At 35.6% G+C, this 23,716-nt stretch overlaps 1 protein-coding gene across 1 annotated transcript; it reads left to right on the top strand.

Annotated features, from left to right (window-relative positions):
* Positions 1–16,447, top strand: LOC149090317 (28 kDa heat- and acid-stable phosphoprotein-like). Its single transcript, XM_089234099.1, has 6 exons — positions 1–117; positions 3,350–3,450; positions 4,935–5,045; positions 10,416–10,543; positions 11,562–11,713; positions 15,773–16,447. Exons 1-6 carry the CDS (start codon positions 108–110, stop codon positions 15,835–15,837), a joined length of 567 nt encoding a protein of 188 aa, XP_089090225.1. The 5' UTR covers positions 1–107; the 3' UTR covers positions 15,838–16,447.
* Positions 16,448–23,716: the final 7,269 nt, after the last annotated feature.

The raw sequence follows: 23,716 nt of genomic DNA, 5'->3' as shown, positions 1-23,716 counted from the left end.
CGGGAGGTTTCCTTGTCAGAAGTAGTCCAATTATTCCAGATCCAAGTGGTGAAAAATTCATTATTTTTCTCGTGTTATTTATTCCTAGCAATATTTAGGGTATCATCATGCCAAGGGGTAAAAATATTGAATTTTTTACTAGAAATTTAATAAATTTAGCTCATTATCGAGATCGTGTTTCGATAGATTTTGTTACAATGTTGTGTAAGTTAGTTAATTTCAACCCAATATTGACTAATGTTGATGATGTAAAGGCTAGATATATGATCAGCAATATGAATCATTCAAGTTATAGACAAATGATTAATTTATTATCCCCCCCTCAAACCAGTGTTGTGATTTTTTTTAAAGAAAATTGGTCATTATTGTTGAACCGCAATCAATAATTATTCATAACACCCGATAAATAGGCTACGCAATGGGATTTTTGTTTGTCCTCGTATACAATTTTACTCATACTTGAATTCACTCACGAAGTTCAAAATTTTGTGCAATGGAAGAATTTTTGAACATTTATAGTATAATTCCTTTTGGCGATGCATTGGCGATTTTTTTCTTTGGCGAGAAAAATGGCCAAAAGCGTGACGGTTTCACTCTTGCTGACTTCCCGTCATGCTTTTGGTTGGAAAAGAAAACTAACACATTGCCAAAAAGGGATAACACTGTATTGGCTGCAAAAAAATGACTACAAAAAATGATAACAAAACATTCTTGGACTAAATCAAAGATCAAGATTAAAAATATGTGGAGCACAATCCAGGAGGGGGGGGGGCGGCGATCATCCCTCCCAGAAACCACAAATAACACGAAAATTTTTGGAACAGATGCAGTATAATCCAGATCACTTGGCAACTTTTTTTTTCGATACCAAACACGTCCAATGGCCTGAGGAAAAGTCGCCAAGGCCGTAACTGACTACGGATGTCGAAAAAAAAAGAGCTTAGAAAACATAATAAAAACAGAAACTAACAATAATATTACAAATAAATATTCTCAGTATGAAAAAAATAAAACCCGGACTCAATCGGGGCGAATAATAAATCGATCCGGGCATAAGTTTCTCTGGGTATCTGACTCTTTAATATAATAGCAAACTAAAATAATATTTCTTTACGACATGCTTTCAGTGTTGCCTAGACATAGGGTTTAAGCTAGATAAAAAATTTCTTTAGCAAAAAAGCGATAAATGGGGAAGGGGGGGGGGAAAGTTTTAGCAAAATGCTGCAATGCTAATGATTTGTGGTTGGATGTCTTCTCGTTTCGTATCTCCTGTATGCATTTTTGCAAAAATGGCTACTACTTCTTTCGCATTTTGCGAAAAATGCAACCGTAGCTTAAACCCTGCTATCAGCTTTTCATACAAGTGAAAAAATAAATCAGTAATCCAGAAAATTGAAAATGAAAATAAGAGTAATACAGGGGAAAACTAGAGAGGTGCTGGCGGGATTCAAACCATCAACTTTTGCACTGCAAGTTACGCATTCTACAGAATGGGCTAACAGTGGATGTTAGACGTAATCTTAATTAATCAATTGTTGAACACTCACTTGTCGCTAATGTGCATGCTCTCTTGGAACGGGATGGATCCATCATAGTTACATCAGTTCTTGTTTCGCCATACACTGACTAAGCGTCCAGCTCCATATACGTATCCACAGTGTTAAAAATATTAATAATATAACATCCTAGAGGAGATATGTAATTGAAAATAAAAAAAAAACCAGGACTCTCTTTTAAATAATGAAAACCTGGATTTTCATTGTAATAATACAACGATCAAGGCAAAAAAAAAAGAAACAGGTTTAAATTATGAGCAGTTGAAAGACATTATGAAGCGGGCTCAATAAAAACACAATTGCTATATTAAAACTTTAATGGCTAGTATGAAAAAAATTAATTAAAATATAAATATGAAATGTGAACAATCTGAGAGAATATATATGTAATCTTTTGAACAAATTTCAAATGACATATTGAGGAAACGGTATGTACTATACAAGGTATAATGAGCAAAAAAAAAAGTGAAAGCTCAGAAAATGCGTGTGCTAACGGACTATATAAATTCAAATGTTGTGGTAAGGCCTTTTATAATTACTGGTGAACTTCTAAAGCCTAGTCTCCTTCAGACGATGACCAGTAAAAAAAAAAAGAAATAGCAACACAAATGCTGAAGGAATAATAATAATGTACGGCAGAAGAAAAAAAAAATGCCAAAGGAAGAAAATCCAGGAAGAAAAACACCAAGCAAGCCAGAAAGGAAATTGCCAAAAAAAAGTCGTCAAAGAAATAAGGGATTATGCTATAGCTGTTCTATTTTTAATTTTTTAAGAGAACAGCACTATAATTACAATCCCGTTTTGACCATGTGTTGGTAAAAAAAACCATCCGAAAGCATGACGAGAAGTTGTCAAGAGTGAAACATAGTACTGTTTGCAGACATTTTTCTTGCCGAAGAAAAAAAATTGTGGTAAAATGTCTTTTTGAGTTAGGGTCAAAAACGGTCTCTGAGTTCAATAGAAACATGATTGCAGGATAAAGACTCAAGGTTTAACGGCTAGTATGCAAAAATTAATGGAAATATGATATGTACAACCTGAAAATACCGATGAGATATACTGATAAGAAAAACTGAAGGTAACATAGTTAGCACCAGAAATTTTTGGTGATCAAACCTTCCATGGATTACACGGGTCAATTTCTATTGATATGATAAACTCTTTTTAGCACCAAAATTCTGAGAAACATTCTGCTTGTCCTAAACAAACAAGATCGAGTTCAGGAATACTAACAGCACTATCATAATTTGGTGTCAGTTTACTGATGCAGTTGACAATATTATAATGACTGTTTAATTGTAATAACTGTGGGACCAGACATGGTCTAGTGCTGCGATGACGCAATCAGTAGAGGCTTGGCGTAATGTACACATAAACATGGTCTAGGCTCTGTCCCGGATGTAAGCCAAGGCTTGACACATCTATTACCTGACATGCCCAGGGCATGTAAAATTTTTACCAGCATGTGTTCTTTTCCAGCCACATACCAGACGCAGGCACATTAGAAAACAAAAAAATTAAAACACTTATCATGTTTTGATTATTGGTAGCGATATAAGATCAGTCGACTCTCTACGACTTTTATGACTTGCTACAACAACTGTATGAGTGTGTAATTAAGGTGAATATGGACTTTTGATATTAAGCTCAATTTCCCTCAGATACGAAGAAATCATCAGTTGCAAATGGTTATTTTGTGTATTTTATTTATTTTTTTCTATATTTGGTTTTTTGTATAAAATCTAAATTCAGATGAACTGCGTATATTTATGAAATTTATTTTCTTATCGAAGGTCGTGTTCGTGGAGGACATAAAGGCCAGAGGCGTCATTTTTCAAATCCTGATCAATTAGAAGAAAAAAAAGAGAAAGAGGAACGAGAAAAGCTTTGGAGGGTAATTATCTGTAATTGGAAGGAATTATACTTTTTTGGAAAATGTTTTGTGCAATATACAGGGTGTTTCAGAACTCATGGCACATGTGTAAGGGGGTGATAGAACACAACCAGACAAGCACAAATCACCATGTAACTCATGCCCGGAACTCAAGTGGTTAAGCACTAGAGGGTAGTAGGCGCTTTGTTGTTAAATGATGAAATACATGTAGGGGTATTGGAGCCATTGGTCACCATAATTTGTGGCAAGGATATAAGCATCCCCAGAATTTATCCAGAAATCTAAATTCCCTACATATTGGTGTTGGTGTTGAAGATGAGCACCAACAGGTTTCAAAATTCTTCAGACACCTCTGGAAACAAGATAGACAGACACCCAATGAAAGGACGATAAATTTAAGGTGAAACAGCTTCCAACTACACAAAGACATTACAGCAACTGCTCAAAAATACTGCCGCCAACAGTTATACAGGCTTCACACTGTCGATATAGTGCTGGGAAGTGCCCTCTACCCTTTTTTGAGTTCTGGGCATAGGTTGTTGGGTTGTGCATGCTGCATGGTAGTTTCTGCTTTTCTGGTTATATCTATCACCCCGTAATGTATGAGTTCTACAACACCCTGTATTTGACTTAAGAAATCATAATTCGCAAGATTGAGGAATGAAATTCTTTGAACTGTATTCAAGCTGATAATAATCTTTAAAGATGGCTCTTCATCCTTTGCAAATCATGTCACTTTAAAGAAGGTGAGTTATCTTAGCTTTACAGAAATACAAAGCATTGGATTAGGCGAGACGTCTTGTAAATTCTATTAAGAGGGTTATAGAGAGAGGCAATATTTCTTGAAAAAGTTCTGAAAAACTGTAATGAGAAGTGGTGAAAATGCTAGAAGATATGGGGGAAAAAATAGTTTGCAATCTGCATTTTTATATCTTTGTATAAACACCAATAAAAATTTTTTGTACCCAAGGTATATATTTCGAGAGGAACACCACACAAACAAGTTTTATTTGTACTTATTCTTTATTATTAAAATTTCCTTGACTTTTTTGAACATAATGACATTTTTTAAATGACAAGGTTCAATAAAATTCATTTAGATGATTTATTAAAATTTTGCATGCCATCAAGTACGGTCCAGACTTAATATTTTCTTAATTACTACTTCTAACACTGCTTAATTTTAATACTTAATATTCTTAAATACATAAAGGTATAACAAACTAGGCTAGAGAAGTTCTGAGATCTTTTTGACATCTCTGATCGAATGAATTTTTTTGATAGAATTGCTGATTTAATCTCACTTTTACACTATTGAGGCTTTTTTTAAATTTCATGCTTGTTAATTAATAGATTAATGTGTATATGTTGAGTCCTTTTCTTGGTGGTTTTACATGCTGTATGTATAGATTTTGAATATTAAAACATTTTCTTTTTTTATACCAATACTTGACTGATAAACTTGTATTTTTGACTCTAAATAGCAACAACGTGGAGAAATTGAGAGCGGCGAATCAGAAGGAGAAAATTCGAAAAGCTCTTCTTCTGAATCCGAAGAAGAAGAAGGGGAGGGAAGTGATGCAGAAAAAAAAGAGGTTTGAAGGAAGAATTTCTCTCATTTTTGACCATAGTTTTAATCTTTTTAAAATAGATTTTATCATTTTATATCATTAGTATAACCATGTTTACAAATCACCAGATAAAAGCAAAAACCGCTCGAGAGATACCTTTTTGTATGGTATAATAACCATTAAAAATCACTTAACTCAATGATTATTCTGGGGCTGAAATCTCTCCAAACACAATGTTAATAATACTCTCTTGATACCCAAAGAGTGTTCTGTGACATTGGTTCAGGATGCTGTGAGGTATCACCCCCCTCGGGGGATGGGGGGGTTAGCAGGTAGTAAGTAAGTCACTAAGCAATAGACCAGAGTTGTCAGTATCTTTGCCAGTTTCATTTGGTCATTTTTGTCACTCCACAGCCATTTTTTAGATTAGATAGGGATCTACAATTTATTGCTGATTCTGAGTGACAGCCTTTTTTATACTCAGAGAGGTTGGTGCACTAAGCTTTTCAATTTTTTCTGTGGTCATGTCACCATTTCTGTTGTACTCCTGCATCAGGTCGGTTTCTGACAAGGATGAACTGGATAGCTAACTCATAACACCTCCAAACATCCTTTGGCACTTCAGGTATCTTGTAGACCTAAGCTACCGCACCCACAGTTTCATCATAACAATTTTCATTTGGAATATAATATGTAACTTTTCTTTCTTCATTACATATTTGGATTATACAGGGTGTTTTAGCTAATCATGTGCAAACTGCTGAGTTAGGGTAGGTTCAGGGGTGCAAGATCTGCATTAATTGCGCGAAACAGTTCTCTTGCTACATGGTGCATCAAGACTCCGAATCCCTGTGCTTTTGCACCAATTCTTGTTTGTGGTTTCTCGGAGGTACTGCTAATGAACTGTAGTGTGTCAAATACCTGGAATTTAGGAAAAGAAAAGCATATGGAAATTTTTTTTCATGAGACGCGACACGTTCTTTCTGAGACAAGGAAGAGGGTATTGAGGAGGAAACTTCAATTTTTTTCACTTCCCACCATCTACCACAGTTGTGTTGTCTCGTGACCTAGGAAAGTAGTTCTACTACCTTGAAGTACAAAGTCCTGTACTGTTATTGGTATAACCCACTGGCTATCAAAAACCCTGAATGAAGGTGCAAAATTTTTTGATTTCTGAGAAATTTTTTCTCCTATGGGTTATATACTGAAAATAATTGTAATTTTGTGGCTACCAACCTGCTTTCAAACACAGCATGTCTACGGCGTAAATTCGCTTTATTTTCCACAAAATTGTACACGTGCCTTTGGGAAGAATCAAAAAGGGGGATTGGTTTACTCATTTAAATTACAAGAATTTTTTGGAGATCATTGGGAAAAAACGAGATTTTGTAAAACTCCCGCTTGCTAAAATATCCAGTTTTGTCATCTAACCACTATGTGGTCGTGTGGTTATCGTCAGCAGTTGCTGATTATGACAATTTCACATTAGAGATGTGAAATTCTCGAGAATAATCTTTTGGAGAATATTCTCATCAAGGAGAATATTCGAGAATATCCTCTGGCAGGACTACTTACATAAATTACTGGGGAATATTCTTATATAGAAAATAATAATTATTCTGAAGTTATTAATAATAGTCCTTCCAGAGAATATTCTCCTCAATGGAAATATTCTTCAGTTATCGAAACCTTTCTAGAGAGTATTTATTATCAAGAATATATTATGTAATAACATGTAGGCCTGTTATAATAATCAGGATAATAATAATAATCTCAATAAATAACTTGAGAATAATTATTATTTTCGATAAGAATATTCTCTAGCAATTCATAATAGTAGTCCTTTGAGAGAATGTTTTCTGTCCCCATCTATGTTCCCGTCAAGAAGATGGGAATATTGAAATTTGTAGCCCACAATATTAAAGTTTGAAAGCAAGAAAATTAAACCAACAGGGCTGAATTGCTCAACTTTTAAAGAAATGTTAGTGATACAGAATTTAAGTGAATGTACATTGAAAAAAACAACAGTTCTGTATCTTAGAATGAAGGTGATTATATAAGAATAGCTTCCTTTATCAATCAACTTTGATTTAATTTCTTTTATGTCAAACTTAATTTTGAAAATTTATCTAATTTTAAGATCATTTTTTAAGGTTTAATCTAAAGGTTTCTAAAATATTTATAACCAAACCTTTAAAACCTCTCATCATGACCGGAGAATATTCTCGAACCAAAGTTGTCATTGGGATGATTATACCAAAAATTGTTTTGTTGTAAATGTTTCAGGCAATGAAAACTGATTTATATTTCACACGATGAACAAAATTAGTAGAAAAAATTTAAATTACTTAAAAGAAAAATGAATATTCTAGATTATTCTCCAATTTTTACATCCAGAATATTCTTGTTCTCCAAGAATATTCTCACCTGACAACTCTATTTCACATTGTGAAAATCCAGATTTGGTGAACAGGGGTGGCACTACTGACTATGTTTTTTCGGTTGACAAAGCTTTTTTCACCCTTTCAACTCCATTTGGCACCCCCTCCTAGAGCGGTGCCCAATATGGCCACACGGTCCGCCCCTGCATTGATGGGGGAGGGGCATGCTCTTAACAATAGTCAAAGGAAGGAGTTTGTACTAGGAGCATGCTCATTTCACATAACTTCTGTAAGATACCTATTATATAAATCTCCTACCTTGCCAAAACATGTTGTTGAAGAGAATGAAATGTTTGCTCCCTCTTATTCTGGTTTTTCGCACTCCCTCTTGTGCATTGCTGGGATGGTACATTACTCCCTCACGTATTGCTGGGATGTTGCTTAACATTGTATCACCAACAGAACTATCAATTATGTGTGATGAATGGGTTGCACTGCAATGCAAAGAATTACAAGAAGTGAAATCAGTTCACAAAGAGTAGATAGATAGATATTGGGCAGAGATGTTCAAACTTTGTAACCTTGAAAGCAGTCCAAAGTTCAAAATTTTGCCAGTTTTGGTGAAGGATTTTTTTATCTTTAGTACATGGTAGTGCAGACAGTGAAAAATCTGTCCATCCAATGCTTTAATGAAATAAGTCACACAAAATCTTATGTCCAAGGGCATGAAAAATTTGAAAAAATTGTCATTGAGAAACAACTTCTGAAAGCAATTTGTGATTCATATAGAAAATATTGTAACAGGCTTCAAGCTGAGAAAACAGCAGAGAAAAAAAAACATTTTTAATCTATTAAACATGCTATTATGTTGAGAAATTGTTTAAATAAATAAGGTGTTTATATTTTTCTCATTTTTTTGCATTTTGCTTTTAAATTTAATCATTTCTTTAAATTCTGTGAGAAGCTAACTTTTTTTCACGGAAACCCTTATTATATTCTGCATGCACTTTTTCTTTGCTGTAAAAGGATGAATATGATTTTGGTGTTCAAGCAGCAGAAATTCTTGCTGCCTAGGTTTTCATCATGCATGGTGTTTAATTTGAAAAGAGTAATAATTTTTATATTATCATTTTGGTAATGCATGTTTTAGTAGTGACAGACAAGATACTGCAGAAAAATATTAAATGGACTTTAATTTGTGAAGGAAATTTATTTAGAATTCTTCGTTCCAACCATTTTTGGCAAAACTTTTGGCATTTCACAGAAATATTACTCCTTATATTGCAGATATACATTAAATCCTTGATAAGTTGTCACCTCATGTTATTGGAAAATTGTGACGATTTAAGCGAAGTGCCGTTAGTTTCAATGTGCAATATTGTGAAGATCGTATAAATTTAAAGTAATATGACATTTATTAAAGTGTGAATTAAAATAACAATATTAAGAAAATTTATAGATTTCAAAAGAAAAAAAATGAAATTTTTACCTCTTTAGAGCTCTTATTACTTAACTTATTGTGTTAAAGCCCGAGGTAGAGGGAAAAGCACACATTAGAAGACCTCAACTTTAGAAAAAATGTCTGGTTTTCGACGAAGATAATTTGTTTAAATTGGAAGCCCTAAATTAGTCGGGTTCCATGCAGAAATCAAATCTAGCTTGAACAATCCCTAATGTTTCAAAAACTTTAGTCAGAAAGTGAACTCCCCTTTCGTTACTTGAAAACTGTTTAGTTTTGATAAATAAGGCTTTTATGGTGACTTTTAAGCATATGACAATACTTTTAACAAGCTATTATAATATATGCTTTTAACAAGCATTGCCCCCCCTCAGCGTCAAAGGTGGAGTCAACTGATCTAATGTATATATGAACATTATCATCATTGTGCCCCCCAGCAATAATGGCCGTGTCCCCCCCCCCCCCAGACTTCCAAGTTTATCTCTGCCTATGATCCAACACCAATTTTTTTTTTTAATTTATATTTATTTCTAGAACAATTACAAATACAAAAATAAATACTACTGCACAATGCAATTTAAAAAGACAATAGATAGAGACAACACACACACATTATGAGACCAATGGCAATTGTACACACTTATCTGAAATACCCTGTATACAGAGTGATTCACTCAAGGCTTGGCCCGTAAAAAAAAATACAGGGTAATTAAAATGTATGCAGGAAAAGGAAAGCATTTGTGTGGCCGCTATAATTAATTTATTTCACTATATCTACATAGTGTAAAAAGTTGTCTCCAAGTTTCATTTTGTAACAGAAAAGCTGCCATCTCATAAATGTTCACTAAAGGCACTGTTATTCAAAATGAAATAAAATGCTTACTAAGTGCTTAAATATGCAAAAACTTCAATGCATTCTGACTGTTTTTTACAAATTTGGTATGTGAAAAAACCACGCCTGTAGGACTTGATAGTTAAAACATTGAATAGGCGATGTGGTAGATTTAATTGTGTGATCAATTTGAAATTTCACTTTATGTTGGCTGGTACAGGTGTGGCAAAAACTTCTCTAAAAAATAGTTTCTAGAAACATATCAGAAATTGCTGCTTTTTTTTGTGGCAAAATGAAATGTGGAGAGTTTAACATTTCGTTCTGTTAATATTTGTGAAATAAATTAATTACAGCAGGAATATTTTATTTTCTTTACCTTTCATTTCGAATTACCCTATATATATACACACACACTGATGAAAGTATGATTATGTGAATGTGTTACAGCAACTGACACTTTGCGTTCAAGCTTCAAATGTTTTCTTTTAATTACATTTTTATGTGTTAAGTAAGTTTATCATGCTCTATAATGAATGGCTTTGTACTATAAAATTGGCTTTGTACTAATTAATTGCAGTTTTGTCGCAATATTCTGATAATTGAGATGTTGACTGTATTATTTTGATTTTAAATGCACAGGTGGAAAAAAAACGAATACTTACTAATGCATGTTTGATGGATGTATGTTAAAAATCTTGAAATGATTCATTTTTTATTCATAGATAAAAGCAAAAGGAGTTCAGCATTTAATAGAAATTGAGAATCCAAATAGAGTTGTTAAAAAAGAAAAAAAGGTTGCAACTCTTGAGGAAACTGACGACACTGGCCCTCAACTTTCAAGACGAGAAAGGTAAGACCAAAGATTGTGACAAAACTTTTTGTTTAAAAAATACCCTGAAGCTGACTGACTAGCATACTTTTGATTTGGTAATTGTACACAACTCTGTTCATCACCATACAAGCAATTCTGTTTTATCTCCAAAGAGTTCGCTGTATCAGAATTGCATGATTTTTGCCGCTTCTAATTATGCATATATGCAAGTGTGACACACATCACGAGTCCTGCCAAAATGGTTAACACTTTAACCTTTCATTTGTAAAATCTGTGCTCAGATTCTGTGAACAGCATAAAAGAATAGCTACTAAGAATCAGCTTTAAACTGCATGATGCTCCAGTCAAATGTTTTCAGGGAAAACATGGCTGTATCTAAGCAAAATGTAATACTCTCGTATGAGCCAACTAATTTTGAAAATATTCATTCCTATATAGGATGGGTAGGGGTTAATTTATAGTTTTGAGAAGTAAGTTTGCATTTCCAGGAAAGGAAATGCAGTGAAAATCATATGTAACAATACTTTGTTTTTTGTTATACAGGGTGATTCTAAATTAATGGGACAAAAGAGGTGATATGACTCCTAAACAAGCATTTTTGGTCATAGAATATGACCTTGGACAGACTTTTTATATGAGCTTGGGCAAGAGAACAATTAAACTTATTTTTACATTATATACTGAATACTTTTTGTAAAGAGGAATTGTGGCCTTCATCCATTTGAAACAAGGGGTCAGTGAAACACAAAAGGCTAAGACCCCCTGCTATACATTAAGGTAACATTCTTGCTCAGATTGCAGTGTAACAAGTTGCATTCCCAGTTATTATTATTTTTTTTTGTTTTCCCAAAATTTCCAGCAATTTTCTTTCGAATGTTATAGATGTGATGAATATGTTACAGTATGACAATATGGAATGGGATATAAACCGTTCACTGCACTATTTTTTATTCAACGTAAGATGCTGCACAAAAAGAATTATTTTTATTTTCAGTTTTTTTTAAATTTGAGTTTTAATAGTTTTTTTCCATTGCAGAGAAGAGGTGGAGAAACAGAAAGCTAAGGCACATTACCTAAAGATGCATGCTGCGGGAAAGACTGCTGAAGCCAGAGCAGATTTGGCACGTCTGGCGATTATTAAACAACAACGAGAGGAAGCTGCGAAAAAAAGAGAACTTGAAGTGAGAGGTGAGAGAAATTGCAGATATCAGAAGCTTGAATAAAACACTATACTCTGTTCGCTCTAACTTGGGTCCTGATGTAAATAAACCGCTGTACCAATTTTTGATATCACTCCGCATCCTTTATCTCTGTTGGTTGTAATTTTACCCGCCCCTTCATTACGTGTTCCAAACACGTGAGTTTTTCCTCAAACGGGAGATTGTAAATTCGTTATGAAGAATTTTCCTGGAATTTTTTTTTTCACTGTTCTCTAAATTTTGTTGAAATAAAAACTGTTGATAACACTAATTGAAATAGGAAGAGGTATATATCTCCCGAAAACAAATTCGATAAGGTATTCTGTCGTTATCATGGCCCGGACATTGCTTGCAACAATTCTTGTCATTTTTTTATTTTTTACGCTAAAAGTTTACTATATAGAAGGGCTGTTGAAAGGTTGGTCTGAGGGCCCACCACAGGTTACAGCCTAAGGGGTCATGGTTACAAAAGCTTGTGCGAGTTGTTTATTATTTTACGGCAGATAGTGAGAAAAAATCCTCATTTTTCTTATTACTTTTTTTTCTTCAGAATTTTACAATTTTATTTCTGAGCTAATTTATGCGGTATGATTTTCCTGGGCCGGATATGCTACCAATTGTAACGTGAAACAAATTATGAACAACTTACCGTTGTGTTGCCACTCTTTTTCTTGCGGGTCTGTATAATTAAATATTTCATAATAATCCACAGCTGTAGCAGTTCCAATTTTACGAGTCATCCACATTATTTCGTTTCTTTACTTCAATCTGTTGTTGATATCCTGTTTTTTGTCAAGACAATTTCGGTTTTTTATCCGTGCGTAGGTTGCGAGCCATGGCCCCAACATCCAGCAGCAGGAGCCCCTGGACTGGGATCTTTAATGGGCCCCAGGCCAGGCTTTCTCACGGGATCTATAATGTCTGTCATAATGAGGCTAACTAAATCAAAAATGAGCATTACTCTTTCGAACCAGATTTTCAAAACTTTACCTTCATGCTCTTTGTGATAATCCTCAGACTTTTGTGGCTCGCCGCTTTCGACGAAAAAAAATATTACTTCCTCCCAACAAGCTGCTCAAGCAGAAGTGCGAATTCTTTTGAAATGCGTATATTCACCACAAACAATAAGTGACCCCCCCCCCCCCACAAGTATCCAGTGTCAAAGGGTGTGGGTGAGGAAAAAAATCTTGTTGACAGCAACTTTGTGTATAGGAGTCCAGAGCAGCTGCAAAGAAATGAATTTTCAAATGGCTCTGTCAAACAAGATAGACACGCATATTTCATTTATGTCATCAAACGATAAAGAAGAAAGCTCTTTTTCTTGCAAGACCTCTTGAAGAAGCGTATACAAGTGTATATCAAAATCTGTTTGTGAATAGGAGTTATAATAATAAAATGAAACTTCAGTTTAAAAAAAGGAATGGTAATGTTTGAGTGAGAAAGGCGTATCCTGTCAACACCCACTCTGAAGACATAGCAGCAAAAACGCTTTGACCGATCTTTAAAATATATTTTTTCCCGTCTTCCAGATAACTTTGAAATAATATGGAATAAATATTAAAAAAAAATAAAAATATGAGGTATTTTATGGTATTGGGGGGGGGGGGGGGAAACGACAAAGGACTATATTTTTGGCGGTGTTGCACAGCAAGAAAGGGTGAAATGTTCTTCAACCAATCATTTTGGGCATCGCACACGTGCTTATATTTACATCAGGACCCAAGTTAGAACGAGCAGAAATTAGTCAACAATTTTTTTTCTATAACATGAGTGAAATTATTTTTTTTATACTAATTTGAGGGGGGGGGGGGGGCTGAATTCAAATATGAATGCAAAAAATTTTCATGTATAATTTTTTTCTATATATATGGTCATTTTTTGAAATACACACGATAAAGTAAATTCGTAATAACAAATTACGTGATATAGTTATTTTATGATATTCATCCCAGGGTTGAAGCCATGGTGACATTTTTTGCAAAATGTGAAAGAAAATTTTAGAATGCAAAAGAAGTAGTAGCCACTTTTGCAAAAGTGTGTTGAGGAGGTACGAAATGAGTAGGCATCAATCATTAGCATTGTAGCATTTTGCTAAAGCTTTTTTCACATTTTTGCTAAAGGAATTTTTTATCTAGCTTAAACCCTGATCCATACATTATTATATATGAAATGGAAAAAGAATTTTTTTCTTCATTCACATACAGTCGATCCCACTTTTAACGTTTTTCAAAAACAGCAACTAAAAAACATTATAAGCAGCAAAACGTTTTTAAGCAGGAAATGTCTAAGAATTGTAAGACATTGCTTTTCATTGACCATAGCTTTTTTCATGCAGTTTTTTATTAATTTATTAGCAAATATTACGGTACAAATAAAAATTAATAGGAAGAAATTACACTGAAGAGCCAAAAAAAACTGGTACATCTGCCTAATATCGTGTAGGGCCCCCGCGAGCAGGCAGAAGTGCCGCAACACGACGTGGCATGGACTCGACTAATGTCTGAAGTAGTGCTGGAGGTAATTGACACTATGAATCCTGCAGGGCTGTCCATAAATACGTAGGAGTAAGAGGGGGCGGAGATCTCTTCTGAACAGCACGTTGCAAAGCATTCCAGATATGTTCAATAATGTTCATGTCTGGGGATTTAGGTGGCCAGCGGAAGTGTCTAAAGTCAGAAGAGTGTTCCTGGAGCCACTTTGTAGTAATTCTGGACGTGTGGGGTGTCGCATTGTCGTACTGAAATTGTCCAAGTACGTCGGAATGCACAATGGACATGAATGGGTGCAGGTGATCAGACAGCATGCTTACGTACCTGTCAGAGTCGTATCTAGACGTATCAGGGGTCCCATATCTTGCCAACTGCACACGCCCCATACCATCACAGAGCCTCCACCAGCTTGAACAGTCCCCTGTTGACATGTAGGGCCCATGGATTCATGAGGTTGTCTCCATACCCGTCCATCAGCTCGAAGCAATTGGAACCGAAGGTAACTAATAAATAAGTTTTGATTATAAAACTTTTATATAGTGTAACCACGGCCAGATTCATGCTCACTTCCACCGCATTATAGTAAGATTCTATTTTTAGTTTCATGCTTTCTTTTTCCTATAAATTCACCCTGACAACCTCTTCCACAGATAGGGATAAACCCAATAAAATACAAATACAACGCCACAACAGGCAAATTGCCCAACGAGGTGACTTATGAACATCATGGATCCCCGAGCCATTTTTGGAGGCCCTACCTACTACTGCTACATCACACATGCACCCCCCCCCCCGCGGAACCCCCCAACGAATAGGTACATGCGGGAATGTGCGTGTACGTGTAATGCAACCTGACGTAAAGTTTGTTTCTGTGTAATGCTTGTTATGTGTAGTACTGTCATCTGCCCCCAGTTTTTCTAACTATGAGTGAAGTGTTATGGTTGAATGATTTACCGTTGTAGGACTGTTGCTCTCTGTGGCGAGACTTTTTAACGGGGAGATCGGCTCGCATTTGCGCCTTGAAGTTGGGAACCACAGAAAACCAACTTCAGCCGACCACCACTGTGGGGTTCGAACCCGGATCCTCGCATCACGAGTCCGGCACTATAACCACTCGACCACCACAGCGGCCAAATGTAATTAGCAAATTTTAAACTTGCCCCCCTAATTAATAAATCAGATATATATATATATGGTGTTCGCAACAATGTATTGCAGGGCTGGACAAATAAAAAAATACATGTGCCAGAAAAAAAATTTTTAGGCACCAAAATTTTTTTTATCCGAATGGAAAGGTGAAATATGCCACTATAATAAATTCTAAACATTTTGTGTTGATCTCAGCCAGCAACATAAAGAAACTTTTAGGTGCCTAACCATTTTTGTAGTTGCTATGGCAACCTGGGGGGTTTGTCCAGCTCTGGTTTACTGTCTTCTGAACTAAAAAGCTCTTCTTTTTTTTTTTTTAATGTTTCCTTATCAACAATGATGTGTTGCTTCTCGAAAATGATTTCACTTTACATTAATGTGTTACCATTTGAAATTTCTTTCTTATATAGCCAAAAAAGAAGCAGAGGCAGCTAAAACGGAACTCACAAAGAAGGCGCTGGGCAAGAAAACATGACAGGACAAAAAAACTTTCGAACTCTTGATTCTTTATGTAGAAGCATCATCTGACAAAAAAAAGACAGTTAGTGCATACACAGCTGGCTGTTTCGTTCTCTTTGAAGTTATTAAAAAAAAATCTTGATTTTATATTATCTGCTATCAAACGAGCATGAAAAATGTGCATGCAATATTGCGTTTTGTTTGGAATAAACATTCCTATCATAAATTTATGTATTGAATTTCCCATGGAAAGCTGCTTGGCGGACATTTTTCTTTTTTTGGTTAATACCCCAAAAAAGAAACGTAAAGGGAAAAAAAATTTCCCATCTTTCATTACATTCTGAAAAACTCAATGTTTGTGGCTTATTTATTTTATGATTACTTTAACCTTTACTGCTTACACGTTGTTTGCTTATTACTGTTAAATCGATTGATAAGTGAAAAAAAATTCAAAAAATTAATAAATTATTTCATGTTCAATACTTAATTCTGTCGTTTTGTTTTCAATTTGACGAGAACTGTCACGATATCAGCTCAGAATAACTAAAAATGTCTAATGTCTGTAGCAGAATGCCAAAACTGCCATTATGTGTTTCTACTCCTTATTAAACAGATTCAAAAGTTTTTATACAGTTTATGTGCATGCGCTTGATGTTTTTGGTGATATTTCTCTTAAACATGTTGATTGTACTTAGAGGCTAATTTATGGTTTTGCCGCTGTGGGCTAAAGTCTGCCGCTCTTCTCTTATTCTAGTGTATTTTTCTTGACCACTGATTCCTTAAATTCTCCTCCCTGTGCTATAACCCGCTTTTCTCCTCGCACCTGTCTCTAATTCTTGGTCACCCCATGCTGTCACGCACTGTAGGTTACTTTTGGTCAGTACCCATGCTAATACTCTCTAGGTCACTCTTTTGGTCATTTGCATGCTTGCACACTCTAGGTTACTCTTTTGATCATTTGCATGCTTGCAACACTCACTCTTTTGGTCAGTTCCCAAGGAAGGAGGTCCACATGTATGCAAAGAGGGGGGGCAATGATAAAATTTAATCTCAAAATTCAGTTTTAATTTATTTCTTTTATTTTAAAATACTAAACACTAAGTGAGCAAAAAAATTTCAGCTTTGTTTTAGTCTAATTTTTTAGTAGAGGGAAAATTAAGAACTAGCTAATACCTGGCGCTGCCCGAGTTTTCTTATGAGGATTAAAAAAGTGAAACCTTATAAAGGCATAAACTATTACACGTATACTGACAGGATCAAAGAAGTGACAAACCATTGTAAAGGCATATGCATGTCTGAAACACATTACTAGGAAACCATGTAACCAAATTAAACATTTTAAAAGTCCTTGTTGGGGCTCAGAAACCATTGTTGCCCAGTTCTGCCTAACTTTTAAAATAGCCTATCATTCATACACACAAGTCTCTTTTGGTATACATTTCAAAATTTTGGGACAATCGGTCTATAATATTGTAGATTTGTATAGAGAACATACACACACATACATAGAAAATCAGTTTTATATAATACTAGCTATAATACCCGGGTTTTCTTCAATGAGGCTTTTTGGATCTCCCTCTTTATATATCCCTCAATATCTCCCTCTTTCTTTGAAAAACATACAAACTGTGTCCAAGTTAACTAATATGGCAACTTTTCCTGCGGGACTCACGAAAGAAACATAATCATTTTTTTTTTCCTTTTTAAGGGGTGCTGAGCATTTTGATTTCTCCCCCTGAACTTCAAGTTATTCATCTGCCTGTTTCTGCTTCTAAAAATGCTTAGTTGAAGCTGTGAAATCTCTTCGATGTACTTTATGGGCCCATACAACCTAAAGTATATGTGAATTGAATATCAAAAGACAATACAGACACATTTTCATTTTGGAGCAAGAGAAGATGTAAATAAAAAGTTGAAAATCAATGTTATTGCATGAATATCCTACTCAAAAGTAGGTCCGGCTAATTACTTCATATTTAATTTTCTGGGCTTCGTATATATTTAAGCGAACTCAATATTTTTAGATTACATTTCTACAGAAAGATCAGCAATTTTAACACTGATTTCTATGGGGATCATCCTTTGCCTGACCCTAAAAGTGATGCTGATGATGATTCTGCCTCATTACTGGGAGGATTGAAAATGTGGCAAACCATTACAAAGGCATAAGCTATTATACATACACTGGTAGTGTTAAAGTGACAAACCATTGTAAAGGTATATACACATCTGAAACGCATTGCTAGGGAACCACGGTAACCAAAGTAGATTCCAAAAGTGATTGTTGAGGCCCAAAAAACATTGTTGTCAAGTTTTTGCTCCTTTGGGCATTTGCCCTGCTCTAATGGAATTTTAAAGTAGCCTAACGTTCAAGTTGGGTGCCATTTGGTATACAGTCAAACCTCGTTAATGAGTCACTCTTGGGAGAGCAAAAATATGACTTAGTAAGTGGGTTGACTCGTTAAACGGAGTAAGCCATAGCTGTGTCAATTCCTGCCTGAGGACAACTGGGACTTCCAAAAAGTGACCCGTTAAGCGGGACGTGTTAACCGGATGACGCACTAACAAGGTTTGACTGTATATGCAAAATTTGGTGATGATCAATATAAAATTATAGATTTGTGTAGAGAACATACACACACAGAAAATCAATTTTATATACATGGATTGAACTTTTACTACAGTGAAAATCTCTGTATGACTCCCTGGTTCCAATGCACTTTTAATATATATTTCCATACATTTTTCTAGTTCTTTAGGCAAAGTTATGTAGACGTTTCATTGTATATTGTGTCGATCTGGTCATAGATATCCCTGTGTAAGATTCTCTTTGTATCCCCCCACCAAAAGTAAATCCTATCCTATCAGAGATTTTTTGGGAGTGTGAGAGCTCAAATAAGAATTTTTTTTTAAATTTCAACTTGCATTGTAATCTGAATATTATGTAAAAGTGTCAATGGAACACAGAAGGTTAAAAACTCCTGTGTACAATCTATATCTATTCCTACCTTATTTTTTTCTCGGGTTAAATTTCCCTATACAACAAAAAGCCCCTCTTTCTACTGACAATTTTTTTTGTCCCCCCTGGTGTCTGCAGAATCTGGGCTGGAAAAGATCTCTGCAACAGGATAAGTCCAGTGGCAAAGTTCTGGTGTCTGCAGAAGAGTTTACTTAAAAAAAGTCAATTTTTAATGCAGTAAATATACATGCACACAAATGTCAGCCGATCTCCCATTTCTGAAAAAGAAGAAAGCAGGTAGAAGGTCTGCCTTTTTCATGATATTTACATAACATGAAAAGTCCAGCATTTACCACCTTCACTTCAAAATGTGAAAGATGGATGGCAGGAACACAAAATGAGCACACTTTGACACCATGTTATGGGCACACATGCTGGCTTTTATCGATTAGATAGAAATTCAGCAGAGGAATGTGTACGAGGTGCATGTATGGTAGTAGCAGTAATATCACTGAAGTGCATAATTAGTTTCCCGATGTATGACCTCATCTCTGGATGGGTATTCTCAACCTCTTTCAATATGCTTAATTTTGCAAAAACTGATGAAAACTAGGTAAATAAAGTGTTTAATGAAGCAAAATTAATGGAGATTAATTAGCAATGATTTAAGATATATACAGGGTGATTATATATAACAAGTTCCCATTTTAAAACACCGTAAATTAAGAGCCACTCGTGAGAATGACTTGAAAATTTACACGAATATTCCTGAAGCAATGGCGAAGGGGAGAAAACACTTTCACATGTAAAATAGACAACGCTATACTCATCGAACACATGGGGAATTTGCTTGCAGAATGGAAACAATAGCTAGTGTCAGGGTAAAGCAATTTCCTAATTCATGGAAACCCACAAAAATAGTCATTAAACAAACACCTACACAAGAAATTTTACATATGATGTCCACCACCTTCTGACTATGAGGTAGGAGCGCAAAAATGCATGTTCAGCAACAGATCAGACTGTCATGGCAATGATGCAGATATGCTTTCAATTCACCGAAGTTTACAATCCGACCACTACGTAACATTTGAGATTCCCTCCGAAGCCAAAAGTTGCAAGGGTTATTGTCAAGTGAACATGGCAGCCAGGTGTCGTGTCATCCTGTTATTGTCAGTCAGGGGTGTTTTTTTGAAAAGGGTCATTAACTGTGAAAAATAAGTAATTTTGTGGGAAGCAAAAATAATCAAACTCATTAACCATAATAAAAATGAAATGTCAAATTTATGGTTTCATTTATTAGTATTTTGTGAAGGGTCTAGAAAACGGATACAAATTTTGGCTCGACAGATCCCTGAAAATGGTTCTTCAGCAGCTGTTTTGCAATGCACATCTTAATAAAAGTTGTGCTATCCACACACTGATACTACTGAAGTGCCAAAATGACGTGCGTGTGGTTGCATAAAATATATTATGCTGCTGGCCAAGTACCCATCATCTTGTTTTTTTTCTTCTTTGCCAAAGAAAATTCATCGTCAAAAGTCATTCTGACCAGTGATTTTTATTGTAGTGTTTTGGAATTAGAACTTCAATCACCCTTGCGATTTTTTCATAAATCACTTACTACTGCGCAGTAGAACCTGTATTAACTGGGGGTAATGGTGTGAAAGTACAAAAAAGAATCTATTGAATATTGAGCCTGGTGATGATACACAGTACGTGCTGCTTCTTATGTGATGAAAATGTCTGTGAGGTGATTCAACTACTATTGCATTGGTGTTTGTCCTCTAGGGACCACCTGCCCCTAGCATGATGGTGAAGTTAATACTGTTGCCACTTCTTTTTGAGAGGAGAACCTGTGAGATCTATACCATGAGATTTAGATATTTGATACAATCCTCATTCATGAAGGTAGGTAGTTTTTTTATTTTATAAATAACTTAGATACTTTATATGGAAATATATATTCACACACAGGGCACTTTTTTACGAGGAAAACCACTTCTACCATTAGAATGTATTCTAAGAAAAAAAACATGTAAGAATGAAAAATTTTGGCTAATAATGAACCAATAGGGCATTTTTCAATGATTAGTGCTTTGATTTGCACCTTTTTATGAAACTATTTTATTTCAGTCTCTTGATATTCCAAACAGAGGCTTCACTGCATTATAAAAATACAGTAGCCTCTCAACTAAACAGCCTAGTTTTAAAAGAAATTTATTATATGATTATAATTACGGAAATGTGACTTTTACCTTTCACATTTATCAAGGAACAGTAAAATAAGTTACTAAATACTTTTTGGAAGAACTTAGTCTACATTTTTTGCTTATGCTTTGTTCATTTTGAGAGTGCGTGTATTTGTACTGTACAGCAGTTTTTCAACCTTTGATATTGTGGTCCCCTTTAGTGAAGGTCAAGGCACCATAGAAATATGCTTTTTATAATTTGCAAATCGTAGAACAGTTCTCAACTGGTGCTCCGGGGCCGCTCAAAGAAAATAAAAAACCAGTAAAATTGATAAAAATAATTATAAAAATATTCTTGAATGAAAATAAATCTAACTTTAATGAATAAATAAAAAAATAGACCTACGGAGCTCCACCAGAAAGGGCGCAGTGCGTCATAAAAATTTGAAAACACTCATATACAACATTAATGAATTACATTTTCACAACACCAAATATATCTGTCCTTCATGCACTAAAAATAAATGAAAATGGTCCATTGAAAAACACTGCTTAACCATGTACATAATTGTTTCCTGCAGTTAAGTTAGACAAAGTTTATCTTGAAAAATACATGTGCAATATTTTTATTCCTATACTACCCTTTTCTGCAGTAAATTTTTACAGAAAATATAGAAAAGAGCTGATTTTAATATAAAAAGATATTTTTCATGGTATGGGTGGGAGTAGGGACGACTGTTTAGAGAACCCCCACCCATCAAGCCTTTTGTTATCCATAATATACACTGCTGGCCACCCAAATTGCAACACCAAGAAAGACAAGAGATATCGCAACAATATTTATTTTGTAGATAACATGTTGACCAAGCATCAAATGATTAAATTTATAGACTTCTGTGAAGTGTGGTTCCTGCCAAAATCAGTAGCCAGAGTAGCCGCCATTGTTGGAGATCACCGCTGCCACACGCTTCGGCATTGATTCAAAGAGACTTTGGATGTGTTTTTGGGGTACAGCAGACCAAGCAGCTTCCACGCGTTGCCAAAGTTGATCTGGTGTGGCAGCTGGGATGTAATCTGGGTCAATCGTTGAGCAACCATGGACCACATGTTTTCTATCGGCAAAAGATCCGGAGAACGAGCTGGCCAGAGAAGCAATTCAATCTGGCGATTGACGAAGAACCTTTGGACAATGCGTGCCACGTGCGGTCGCGCATTATCCTGTTGAAATGTGGCTGTGGGCAAGCCCTAAAGGTAAGGAAGGACAACTGGCTCCAACACCTCGGAGATGTAGCGCTGGCTTTTTAAAGTACCGGCAGTGCGTACTAGAGGAGTGCGAGAGTGATATCCAATACTGCCCCATACCATAATACCCGCTGCAGGACCAGTGTGGCGGTGCATAACGCAGCTGTTCAGCATCCTCTCTCCACGGTGTCTCCAGACTCGAATCCGACCATCGTGGTGTTGCAAACAGAAGCGTGACTCGTCAGTAAAGACAATTTCATTCCATTGTGCCGTCCATATCCTTCTTTCATCGCACCATTGGCGGCGGAGACGTCTGTGGTTCTGCGTCAAGGGTAGACGAAGCAATGGACGTCTTGCGGACAGACCACTCTGCTGTAAACGGCGTCGAATGGTACGCGCAGACACTGGATGATGCGGTACAGACTGAATGTGCTGTGCTATGGCTCGTGATCCGTCACTGCCATACGCCTGTCATCACGTGAAGTGATGCACTGAGGTGGATGCGATCGAACACGTCGGCCCGTCGTACCCTCCTGCATCCAACGATCACATATCCGCATTACAATTGTTTGGTTTCGTCCAACACGACTACAGATTTCCCTGAAAGATAATCCACAATCTCGATAGGCCACTATCCTTCCTCTGTCGAACTCGGAGACTTGATCAAAAGATGATCGCTGTTTTCTACGAGGCATAATTGATCGTTTTTTTGAAAAAACCACAAGAAAAACACAATTGCCGTACTTCAAATCGTCCAAATCTCCAAGCCTTAAATAGCGCTTTGAAGTGGCGCGCGTGATGTGCGTCTGCGCTGAAATTCTAATCATTTGCATATCTCACCTCCGCTAATGCATGTTGTAAATTTCATATTATTTGCATGCTTCCTTCAGGGTGTTGCATTTACGGTGGCCAGCAGTGTAGATAATGTGGATTTTGCTCCAAAAATACTTATACTAGTAACTTTTTTCCAGTCACCATGGCAAGCTTATTAACTAAACCTTGCTATAATGATCACTACTAGATTCAGCTGCAACAAATATAATCAAAATATATTTGCAATGTCAACTTTTCCATTCCTCATGAAATTAATTTATCTGTGCTCAACTTGGTGTGTATATATATATATGGATAGGAATATATTTGCGTAATGTTTTTCCTGACTTCATTACAAGCAGCCCCCCCCCCCCACTTGAAACAAGCACTGATCATTCAGTTCCATTTCAGAGTTTAATTCTAAGGCCAGGATATTACACTATAAAAGTGTGGTGAAAGCTCTTTCATAAAAATTGAAAGATCCAACCAAATAAAAGCACATCGGTTACATTCGAGAAAATACAACCAATAAACTTACTGTGGTTGAATTTTCAACTGACATAAAAGAACTTTTGTCAAACTTTTATAATGTAATCCCAGCCTGGGAAGCTCATCTTTCTTCACATTTCAATCAAGATATAAAATCATAGAAATTTCAAAGAATTGAGCCAGAAACCGAAAACAAGATA

The sequence above is a fragment of the Pholcus phalangioides genome, unplaced genomic scaffold, assembly GCF_987345545.1.
Source record: "Pholcus phalangioides strain wild (caught in Gottingen) unplaced genomic scaffold, Ppha-v1.0 ptg000001l_1, whole genome shotgun sequence".
In the NCBI taxonomy this organism is placed as follows: Eukaryota; Metazoa; Arthropoda; class Arachnida; order Araneae; family Pholcidae; genus Pholcus; species Pholcus phalangioides.
The sequence above is the reverse complement of the archived record's forward strand: the minus strand, read 5'-3'. Positions and strand labels throughout refer to the sequence as shown.